This window comes from Ictidomys tridecemlineatus, chromosome 2 (assembly GCF_052094955.1).
Source record: "Ictidomys tridecemlineatus isolate mIctTri1 chromosome 2, mIctTri1.hap1, whole genome shotgun sequence".
Taxonomy (NCBI): Eukaryota; Metazoa; Chordata; class Mammalia; order Rodentia; family Sciuridae; genus Ictidomys; species Ictidomys tridecemlineatus.
The window spans coordinates 152,871,539-152,883,855 of NC_135478.1; the positions used below are offsets into that span (position 1 = coordinate 152,871,539).

The 12,317-nt window shown below is 40.5% G+C and overlaps 1 protein-coding gene across 1 annotated transcript in view; it reads right to left on the reverse strand.

The window, feature by feature from the left end:
- Nucleotides 1-6,351, reverse strand: part of Dnah11 (dynein axonemal heavy chain 11) — a 310,480-nt gene extending 304,129 nt beyond the window's left edge. Inside the window, exons 1-2 of the mRNA XM_021728753.3 lie at nucleotides 5,609-6,351; nucleotides 4,162-4,305 (exon numbers count right to left, since the gene is read on the reverse strand). Coding sequence (XP_021584428.2) covers nucleotides 4,162-4,305; nucleotides 5,609-5,968 — 504 coding nt within the window. The 5' untranslated portion in view covers nucleotides 5,969-6,351. The remainder of the gene's footprint in view (nucleotides 1-4,161; nucleotides 4,306-5,608) is intronic.
- Between the last annotated feature and the right edge of the window lie 5,966 nt (nucleotides 6,352-12,317).

A 12,317-nucleotide genomic window follows, 5' to 3' on the forward strand; every position in this document is an offset into this window, starting at 1 on the left:
ATCCTTTTGCCTTAGCCTCCTGAGCCACTGAGACTACAGGTATGCATCACCACACCTAGGGTATATTTTCTTACATACAATATATAGTACAGTTTTGGGTTTTTTTTTTAAAAAAATCATCAATTATGGTTAGGAATGTAGTTTAATGGTAGACAATTTGCCTGGCATCCTCAAAGCCGTAGGTCTGAATGCCAGTACTTAAAAAACACAAAAAAAGTGCAGAGGAGCTGTGGGTATAGGTCAGTGGTAGAGTGCTTGCCTAGCAGTATGAAGCCACAAGTTTAATCCCAAGAACCGCACCCCCACACACACACACACACACAGAATTTAAGCAGTAGTATTACTGACCTCCAGTTAACTTTTTGCACTCACCTTCATTTTAAAAATGAATCTGTTCAGGTGAATACATCTTGACTTAGTTCATTTAAGCAACTATTGCATGTTCCTACTTTGTCCATTCCCCTATTTGGTAACTACTATTTTCTCTCTCTCTCTTTTTTTTTTTTGTAATTTTTTTTTTTTTAGTTGTAGGTGGGAGCTCTACCTCTGAGCCACAACCCAAGTCCCTCTATTTTTGATATTATAAGCAATGTTGTAAGGAATGCTCTAACCATATTTCTGTGTGTTGCTTCCTTGGCCTCTGTGTGAGGTCCTTGTGTTTGTTGAGATGTGGGGGAGAAGAGCTAGAAGTTCAAATTTGCATTCAAGCTCTAATAAGAGTATCAAATAAAACAGTGCAGAGGAAGAAAAAACAAAAAAATAAAAACACACAAAACAAACAAACAAAAAAACAAAGCTTGAGGATTTTGTTGCTAAAATAATGCCAGAAATGAGAAAAAATACAATGTTTCCAGCAATCGACTGTACCTTTAAAACTAAATAGTAAAGAAGTATGAGACTAGGAGGTATTTTCATGTTTGTCAAAATAATAAAATACATTTTCAAATGTGGCAAAGTGGAACGCAACAAAGTTGTAAAATAGTTTAGTGTTATCTATATTTTTTTCAAAAGTAATATGGATTTTGCTATGACTTTGAATGTGTATTATCACCTTTATTCCTGCTGAATTCACCTCTTCCAAATTCACTAGCTCACATCTACTCTGTATCAGGTCCTCAGTCTGTTTCATTAGACCCGTTTCTTTTGCCAAGTTAATAAGATGTTCACTGTTAAAAATATTTTATCTTAATTAATGCAATGGTTTGGAGTTGCTTTTCTATGATGAAAATTTTGCTGATCTGGATGTGTCCTTGCCTTGCTCTGGTTTCCAACTCAGAAAACCCCCCTTCTTTCCAGAAGGGAAGCTTCCGTGAAAAGAGCTATTTGAGCCCAGCACTTGAAGGACCAGAAGGGGTTAGCTGAGTAGATTCAGGGAAAGAGGAGGAAACAGTGAGAGCAAAGGCCCTAGGGCAAGTGTATGCCTAAGGTGTTTAGTAGTTACCAAGTGAGATGAATTCTGAGAAGGAAGAGGCCAGACCACAAACTTGGGGCCAGTGCTTTCAGCACTACTACTCAATCAGCTGACTTAGCAGCTCTACAGTGGGATCTGAGGTCCTATAGTTCCAGGTGATGCTAGTAATGCAGATTCCCAGCAGCAGTCACCAAAGGAAAGTCTTAATGGCAATGAGTCCTTGGGCCTTTATTGTGAGTGAAACAGGAGCCAAGGCAGTGAGGATGACATTGTGGTTCCTGTTTCAACAAGGTTCATGCCAATGCTGTGCTGGGAATAGGCTGTGAATGAGAGCCACAACAGAAGCAGGGGGATCTTTTAAAAGGCTAAGGCAGTAACACAGGGTAGTGGTACAGGTGAACTGAATCAGGGAAGAAGCAGCGGAGGGGGGCAGGGGATTGATTTGGGAAGTATTCTGAAGACAGAACATACACAATTTCCTAACAGAATCAATATAACATTGAGGCACAGAGTCAAGGATGACTCCAAGGTCTTCTGGCTTAAACAATTGTAAGGACTCACCTCCACTAATCTGGGAATAACTACAAGTAAAGCCAGAAAAGGAAGATCGAGGAAGGCCAGAAGTTCAACTTTAAGAGGTCAATTATACAAAGTGGAAGTGTCTGGAAGGCATGTGGCTCTCCAAGTTTGGAGGACAGGAGAGAGATCTTGGGTGGAAAAAGAAGTTTAGGAGTCCCTAACACATTATCATAGAACACAGCTAATTTTGTAACTACAGTGGGTACTACCTAAGCTATGAAAATCCTTGGATCTTTTAAAAAATATATATATAGTCAGACATTTTAGCCTCATTCATACCAAATATAAACCTTGTAATAAAAATTTTTTGAATACCTGATACATACCACATAATAATGTGATGTCCTTACTTCTTTTCTTTTTCCCAGTGCTCATTTTAGACCCTTCTAAACCACTTATTAAACTTAAATTCTGGATGTTTTATGTTTCCAATAGATGTACACATTGGCATACTCTTTCATCTAACCCTTTTTCTAAATGCTGTGCAGATTCTGGTACCGAGAAAAAGTCAGAAATATCAAAGGAATTCGACAGTTTTCTTTCTTTTGCAAAACACAGATGATACAGCGGGAATCTCTATGAAGAGTGTAGTCTTGCCCTTCTAAGCCCCAGCTGATGGCCATCTAGATGCAAATTACAACAGAAACATCAGATTCACTAAAAATTTCTTGAGCACCTGCTGCATACCAAAAACTGTTCCAGGTACTAAAGATAGAAAATGTTCTTCCCAGCCTCTCCCTATAATCAGCTAAAACCAGTTAGTGGTTGCAGGAAGAGGGGAGCCTAGGCAGAGTGCTAGAGCTAGTTGCAAGAGACTTGGCCTGCCTGAAGACAACAAGAAAATACCTCCTTTCAAGAAGACAGGAAGTAGGAGATAAAGGGAAATTGATAAATCATAACTAATAAATGTACTAGCAATTTTACCTACCATGTAGCCTTGGCAGGACTGATTACTGAGTTCTGATTTAGTAAACAATTTTTACAATTGACTTCATGGACAGGTATCTGACCCAGTGGTTCCAGTGTTTACTATGCCTTAGAATCAGCTGGGAAGCCTGAACAACTTCCCACAGACATTTTGAATTGCTATCAGTCATTGGTATGTTAGAATATTCCCCCAGGTGAACCTAAGGTTCAGTAAAGTTTGAAAACCACAGCTCTAATTCTATGACACCTACACTCTCAAAGATAGCCTTCAAAAAGCATCAGGTAAGGAATGAAGACTTTGGGGCTCCACTGAAGGCCAAACAATTCAGTCTACCTTCCACAAAATCCCCAGGTGATCCAAATGCACGTTAAAGTATCAGTGATAGGTTCAAAGAACATCTCCTGATGTAAAGGGATGTGTCAGTCATCTTTCTGTCATTCTGACAATGTACCCAAGATAATCAACTTAGAGGAGGAAAGGTTTATTTTGACTCACAGTTTCAGAGGTTTCCGTCCATAGTTGGTTGACCCTATTGCTTTTGGGCTGGTAGCAAAGTAGCAGCACCTCATGGCCAGATTGGGTGACGGAGAAAGGTTCTCACCTCACAGCAGCCAGGAAGCCAAGAGAAAGGAAGGGCCTGGGGTCCTTATATATCCTTATTGTCCCAATGACATCACTTCCTTTCACTAGATCCCACCTCTTAAAGGTTCCACTACCTACCTTTAGCACCAAGCTGAGCTCCAAGTCTTGAAAACATGGGCCTTCAGAGGGAGATTCCAGATCAAATAATAGCAAGGGGTTAAGTGAGTTTTAAGACAAATATTTCTTTCTATCACTTTTTCCATGATCTCACATAAGTGAAACTAAGTTCCAAACTGTTAGTTTCTAACAGGAATCTGAAAAATGGATAATACCCATTTCCAAAGGTAAGCTTATCTTATCTGAAGGGGAAGTTTAAAATCGACAACTAAGAGCAAGAACCTAGCCAATTCAAGTTGGTTTACATATATTTTCATTACTTGGTGAGGAAGAAGGGAAGGAGGAATGACCTGACAAGTTACCACCTGTTGAGTGTTAGAGTCAGTATCGGCTCATTACAGAAACAATCTAAATGCTGTTACTCTCCAACCACCTGGCTAAAGAAACTTCTGACTTTTATGTGTTCTTTCTTTTCAATAGTCATATAATTCCAAGGATCATGGAGTTAAACGAAAAATTCAAATATTTTTGAATTGACTAGTACCTCATTTAGGAAAGCAGTTATATGCCCAAGAGATGATGCAGGTAATTCTCCAAATAAAAGCGTTCGAGATAAATCATTTACTCCAATGCTTTCAGTAATCTTCTTAGCAATATAAACAACTTTATGTTTTGCATCTCGTGGAATCTGAAACAAGAGCAAGATAATTAATGCAAGTTCACTATATAGTTTCCTGATTAACAAGCAGGATTTGCTGTTCCCAATTTGTAGCCAGATTGCTAACATAAGAAACAAAACCTGGCATCTTGCCCATCTTTACAAACAAGGTCATTCTCCTGTTCTTCCCTATTCTCCAAAGTACATACAATTTTCTTTGTTTTTTTATAATGTTAATTTCACAGTATTATTGGTGTGGAAATACCACCTTTAAAGGCATGTCAATTACAGCAAATCAACACATAGCCTAAGATCTCATAATTTAAAACAGAGCAGATACAACGTTTCAATCTTAAAAATTATTTTTAATAATATTCTCTTCTTTGGACATAAGCCAAACAGATAAAGACAAGGCACAAGAGTCTAATTTGTATTTCTGTCTTCAAGGCAAAGATTAGAAGTGTTTAACCAAGATATTCTAACATTTTCACAACTATTGAGTCATTTCTATTTAGCTTCCTCAACACTGAAGTACTTTTTTGGCTGAAGGACTTTTAAATAATAAGTTACAATTAGAAGAATACCAAAACAAAGATTTTCAAAACTTACAAAACCCTCAGGCACCCTTCACGTCACACTTTAGTGTCTGGGATCCTATTTTCCAACTATCCTAAGGACATCTAGGATGCTAATATCACTTTACAACATTCACCTGAGACACAACTGCTTAAAGACCGCGAATCTTCCTCCAAGCTCTTCACACAGGAAAAATGCGAACTACAAATGCTGTTCTTGATATAGTAACCAGATTTTAGTGGACAAGCAACGTAAGTTCAAAAATAAAAAGGAAAGGAGGAAAAGAGGGAGAAAGGAAGGATCACCAAGTTGTGCGCATATTGCCTGGATGCTCCTTTTTAAGGACTCAATATTTCTCCCCGGAATGGAATGTGGTTGACAGGTAGTCAGACTAACCAGTGACACGTTGTAAGAACTCTACCAAACATGTTTTAAAATATATGATTTCAGAGTAACCCACGAGCGACTGAGACGGAGATTATTTGCCACAGAAAACCCTGGATTTCCTGCATCGTCCCGTCTCAAGAAGCTCAAAGGGACATTCTCCGTCAGATGAAAAGGATGAAAACTATAAAGCTGAACTGCAAAGTGGAGCACGTGAGAGGAGAGGGGATCTGCGGATTCCAGGAAAGAGAATTCAAACTAAATTTTCTTAAGCACCCCGGGGAGTGCGGGGACCAGGAGGCACTCCCGACTTCCCCTGCTAGAGCGTCCGTTTTGCCCGTCCTGAGACGTGGCAGGTCCCCTCTCCCCTTACCTCCCGGGAGACCGCGAGCCGCCCAGTGGTGGCAACGCTGAACACAAGGCAGACAGGGCTGATGCTCTCCAAAAATTCCCCAAGAACCTGCCGATTTTCCTCACTCGCCAAATACTGGTTCCAATTCTCCTCCCGGAGTCCCAGCATCTGCTCCAGGTGGCCTCGGAGGACGCGCACTCGCGGGTCTTGAGCGAAACTCCGCGCTCTCCTAGCCTCCACTTCCTCCTCTTCTTCCTCCTCCTCTTCAAACTCCATGGAACCTGAGGCCTCCAGGTGGGTCCCCGGGGTCTGGCGTAAAGTCAGGACTTCCAGAAAACCCTGAGTCTTGGAGCTTGCCCCTCGGGCTGCCATTTGGTACATCCAAAGGAACGCGCGGAGCCAGTCAGCTCTTGGCGCGCACCTCTCTGCAGTCTGGAGTGGAGGAGGACACCCCCACACAGCTCACCTCCGGAGGTGCCCACCTGCCTTGCGATCGCGGACCCTCGTCCCCGACCTGCTTCTACTTAACGGCCGCGAGACTGTGCGCACTGCGAGCCCGGCGGATGGAGGCGGTGGCCGGGACAAGCAACGCGTCCCGTTTCCCAGGGGACGGCGTCCCCGCCCCCGCTCCTTGGGGCGGAGTGAGAGCCGGGTGCCTCCGCCCAGCACAGGCGAGGTCCGCAGCCTGAGGGAAACCTGGCAGGGAGAGGTGGTACCCTGATTCGGTCTGCGCCACCCGTTCACTCCACTGCTGGCCACTCCTTCGCCTACCCGACGTCTTTGTGGGGCTCCCAGTGACAGCCCGGTATTGATTAGCTGCTCTCAATTAAGCACTGCTATCTTGGGCGGAGCTCCAGGCTGAATCCTTTACCTCGATTAGTTGAGGAGTTCGTGTGATCTCTAGAAAGCCAGGGCTCCGACTGGTCAGTCTTGTATAGATAAAGAACTAAGCCACGAAGTCACAAGGGAATTGTGTAATCGGTATTCGGGGCTCAAATCCAGGGGTTTTATTCCCTTTACTAGGGATAATCCATGTATTACCAGAAAAGAGTCAACTCACGTTCAACTTTCTGAGTTGTGAAAGTCCAAGATCTTGGTATCTAAAATCCTGATTCCCATCCGTAACCTAACACCAGAATGTTATTACTCCCCCTCAAAAAAGAATGCACAGCGCTCTTTGTAAACTCCAGTGTGTTCTAAAAAATCTGTAGTTTTCAAGAGTAAAAGTGCACGGGAGGAAAACACTAGATAAAACATAGTCTTCATGTGGCACTGTAGCCCATGCTGTACTCCCAGGGCTCAGGAGGCTGAGGCAGGAGGATCGCAGTTCAGCCTAGCAACTTAGTGAGACAGTGTCTCACTGTCTCAAAATTAAAAAATAAAAAAGGCTGAGAATGTGGTTCAGTGGTTAAGCACCCCTGGACTTAATCCCTGGCACACACACACACACACACACACACACACACACACACACACACACACACACACACAGTCTTCGGTAATGCTGAAATGAAATGGAATTTCAGTATAGTCTGTAAGTGGTACTTGTAGAGACTTTCTTCTTCTTCTTCTTCTTCTTCTTATTATTATTATTATTATTACCGGGGATTGAATCTTGGGGGAGCTCAACCAATGAGCCACACCTCCAGCCCTTTTTTTTTTTTTTTTTTTTTTGCCACAAGGGTCTCACTAAGTTGCTTAGAGACTCGCTAAATTTCTGAAACTGGCTTTAAATTTGCGATTTAAATTTGCCTCAGCTGCTGGGATTGCAGGTGTGCACCACCAAGCCAGGAACTTGTAAAGACTATTAAGAAAGTTCCCATTTGTAAGTAGCCAGAGTTTTGAGAAGGGAGTCTTTGAACTAAAACTTCTTAGCAGTTCCCCTTTGTTAATTATTAATTATAAAATAAAGATTTGAACCCCTTCTCTTCCATAGATGCTACTGATAGTGTTGCCCTCAATAGTTTATATAATACTAGATTGTTGATTATGTTTATAGGAAGATTTTGAGCCTCAGATATTTTTCTCTTCAAAATAATAATTGTTTCTCATATCCATCTATATGCTTTCTAGTTATATGATCAGAATTTTGAATGTATATATGCTGGTGCAAACCCTTTAAAATTACTTCAAGCCTGCTTTGTCTAGTCCATGATATCTTTGGGGCTCCAAGTTGCTGGAATGAAAGCCTAGCAATAGTTCTCAGACCCTCCTCTCACCCCTGTATTCCTAGTTTGCATTCCCCTACTCCAAAGAAATAGCAAATATGTATATAATAGTTGAATTAAACTGGAAATGAATAACCACTTTCAGATTCAGTAGGATGTGTGAGGTGCGGAAGCCACAAGCATGTGCACATGTTGCGGGGAATAGAATCCAGGGCCTCATACAAGCTAGGCAAGTGCTCTACCACTAAGCTACATTCCCAGCCCTCAGGAGGAAATTTTTTAAATAATACAGCTGATATTAAAGTACACTTTCCAAAAAGTTAAATATGTAGCTCAAATTACAGAAAAACATGACAAAGACTTATTCAACTCAATAATGAGGAAAGCAACAAAACACTGAAGTTGGTTCCATTGCAGAGACTTGAAATAAGACTGATAGGTTAAATGCAATATTCATTTATGTCCTGCAGGGCAATGTAATGTTAAGTTTTAGGGGGAGGATTTGGGGAGGTTTCCAGAATAATTTGTTTTTCAGAAATAATTTACATATGTACTGAATAAAAAAATACATATATATAGCTTCATAGACTTTAGGTCTTTAATCCATAGTAGAAAATGAGCACCCCTCGCAAAAAAAAAAAAAAAAAAATCATATATTTCTCTAGATAATTAAATAACGTACCAGTTAAACAACATTCCAGTATGGTTTTGAAAGACCATGCTATCTTTCCTTTATCTTATTCCCAATTTTTGAATATTTTTTCTCAATTACACCTGCCATTTCTCAAGAACCAGCTATGTGCCTTGTGTTGTACTGAGTTCATTTGTGTTGAGACTGCAACAACAAACTCAACAAAAATCTTGCCCTAATATTGTGATTATAAGGTATACTTACTGTATTTCACTGAATAATTATTGAAGATTTTTTCCCATTTTGGGGTGGATTTTTTGGGGGGGGGGCGAGGGAGTTGTTTTTTGCAAAACAGTGGGATACAACCATTTTGTAAAGATTTTTTTTGTTTTATTTTGTTTTGTTTTTTGTACTGAGGATTTAACCCAGGACTACTTTACCACTAAGCTATATCCCCAGTCCATTTTATTTTTTATTTTAAGACAGGATCTCATTTAGTTGTTGAAAGCCTTGCTAAGTTGCTTAGGCTTGCCTTGAACGTTCAATCTTCCTGTTTCAGTCTCTCAAGTTGCTGGAATAAGAAGTATGCACCACCAAACCCAGCTGTGAAGTTTTTTTTTTTTTAAATTGTGTTGTTATTACTTTAAAATCATTTGTTACTAAACTGTGTTTGGTGCAAGATTATAATGCATGGAATATTCATGAATATACATTAAAACTGAGTAGTCCAAACCAATGCACAGCATTTCTTCATGACAGTTTAGTGAACACTTTTTCAGTCTGAAAATAAAAAGTTAATACATGAACGATTTCTGCATTGTAGTTGGAATAATATTACACTTGAAAAAAGTTACTACAGTATTGCAAAGTAGAGATGTATGCAATTATATCTGTGTTCAAAGATTCTGCATTGCTCTCATAGATTTTGTCATCTGGCGTACTAACCTCAGCACCACACATACAAGATGTGTTTGCAGTTAGTGCTGCAGCACTCTGAACAACCCCCATAAGTCAGCTTTTGGAAATACACTGACAATGCAAGTGCACTGAGAAGTCTAGCCTCCCCTCTCACAGTGTGAGAAGACAGTGTGAGAAGATAATTGTGTATCCATATGTCACGGCTGAATGCATTGCTGCTTTTTACTTTTTAAGCAGCATAATGAACGGAATCATACCACATGACAATTACAATATGAAAGGTTACAAACCAATTTTTGTACTGAGAAAAACACGGTGTGACTATTATGCTGCGGCAACAATTATACCGAAAAATATGGTGTCCTGGCTGGACTAGGCCAATCGCAGTCAACTTCTACCATGTACTAGATGTGTGACCTTGGCCAGCTGCTTACCTTGTAGGTGCCTCAGTTTCCTCATGTCCTGCCTCCTCGGTCCTGCCATGGAGGCTTGCTTTGTTGAGCCTCTGCCAGTTGTGGAAGAACATATCCAGATAGCCTGCTGGTAGAAAGAGCCACCTGGGCTCAACTCATGGCTTAGGGGAAAGTTCAGTTACGTCCTGCCTTGATCAGCCTATGCTCAACCAGCCCACCAGTGTATGAACAAGAATAGATGATTCTCATTTTAGCAACATGTTTGTGGCCAGATGTGTTTTGCAGCAATAGTGTGGCACCAGTAGGTAGAATATCACACCATAGGGTTGTTGAGAGAAGTCATTTAGTTTGGATACATAAAAAGAATAATAATTTATACCAAATATCTGGCAAGTTATAAGCATTATAAGGATTTATTAATAGGTAGAAAGGAAAAAATATGAGAAACTAAACAAAGACAGCATGTTTTTTCTGTCAGATTATGTTAAGTTGGTTTTTAAAAAATATTAGTTATTGATGGATCTTTATTTATTTATTTGCTTATATGTGGTGCTGAGACTTGAACCCAGTGCCTCACACATGCTAGGCAAGCACTCTACCAGAGTCACAACCCCAGCCCCATGATAAGTTGTTTTTTCTGTTTCTCTCTCTCTCTCTCTCTCTCCTCTCTCTCTTGTTGTTGTTCTTGTTGTTGTTGTTGTTTTGGTTATCTTGTTTTTTTGAGACAGGATCTTGCCAAGTTGCCCAGGCTGACCTCGAACTTGTGATCCTCCTGCCTCAGCCTCAGGTTGCTGGGATTATAGGCAAACACCACTGCACCTGGCCAGACAATGATACACTCTAAGAAGAAAAGCAAAGGAGAGTGAAGGTCTGGGGGTGGGGAAGGTGCTAGTTAGCATTAGTTTTCAAGTGAATCCTCAATTTTGAGCAGGAACTTCAGGGAGAGAGAGTGAGTGAGCCACAGATTCCGGAAGAAGACTCTTCCAGGTGCAAGGAAGAGAAAGCAGACTGACAAGAGAGGCTGTTTGGTGTTTGGAGAAACAGCAAGGTCAATGAGAGAGAAGAGTAGGAGATGAAGACAAATAAGAAACAAGAAGCAAAATCATGTATGGTTGTGGCACCTTCTGAAATTTTTCTTTTTCCTTTTTTTGGTACTGAGATTGAACCCATGGGCACTCTACCATTGTGCTACATCCCCAGCCTTTTAAATTTTAAGACAGGTTCTGAAGGCTAAGGTGCTTAGGGCCTTGTTAAGTTACGGAGGCTGGCTTTGAACTTGCAATCCTCCTGCCTCAACCTTCTGAGTTTCTGGAATTATAGGTGTGCACCACCACACCTGGCATGGCTGGAATTTTCTTTAAAAATGTGGCAGAAACTGCTGTCTCCAGATTCCACTCATCCTTTATTGCTCCTGGTAATAAAACTCTGACTCCCATTCCAAGTTTTAATAGAATCAGAGTGACCCAAACTAGAAATTTCATTTCCTAATTTCCCTTGTATCTAAAGGAAAGTGAGAGTAAATGAGGTATGCAACCTATGTTGTGTTCTTAAAATTTGCCTGGCTGGATATGTTGGAACAGGCCTGTAGTCCCATTGATTCTGAAGGCTGATGAGGGAGGATTGCAAGTTGAAGGCCGACCTCAGCAACACAGTGAGGTCCTAAATGACCTAGTGAGACCCTCAAAATTTTTAAAAATAGGGCTAGGAATATAACTCAGTGGTAAAGCTCCCTGGGTTCAATCTCCAATACTGAAAGAAAAAGGAGAGAGAAGAAGAGATGTGGGGGGGAGGAAAATTATTTGCCTATCTCCATTTCTTATCTTTCCAACTTGATGACAAAAATATGAATATGGAAGGTTGAACCATATTCAGACATGCAAATAACCCCTAAACACATGGAAAGATGTTCAACCTCCCTCACAAAGGAAAAATGCAAATCCAAACTAGAGTACAATTCTATTTTTTCTTATTGGTGTTTAGTTTAAAAAAAATATATGTGGTGTGTGTGTGTGTGTGTGTGTGTGTGTGTGTGTGTGTGTGTGAGAGAGAGAGAGAGAGAGAGAGAGAGAGAGAGAGGCATACACAAACAAAAACAAAACAAATAAATCACTATCAAGAGGAAAAATAACCAACAGAAACAGACTCCAATATGGTATAGATGTTGGAATTTTTTTGGGGGGGAGGGTACAAAGTTTTGAACCGGTGGGTGCTTTATCACTAAGCTATATCCCCAGTCCTCTTCTTATTTTGAGAAAAGATTATCACTCAGTTGCTAAGGGTCTCACTCAGTTGCTAAGATGAGCCTTGAACTGGCCTTAGTTTAAGAAATGAAATTTCTAGTTTGGGTGACTCTGATTTCGTTAAAACTGGGCTTAGTTCCCCTAGTTGCTGGGAGCACAGGCATGCACTAGCACACCCAACAGATGTTGGAATTCATGGACAGGGATTTAAATAATTATGAGTAATTATTAAAGTTACTAATGGAAAAGATTGGATAAAGATATTCACCAAAATGATAAAACTATTTTTTAAAAAGCTAATGGAAATGCTAAAACAAAACAAAAACACACACACAGAAACAGACATGAAGAATGCCTATG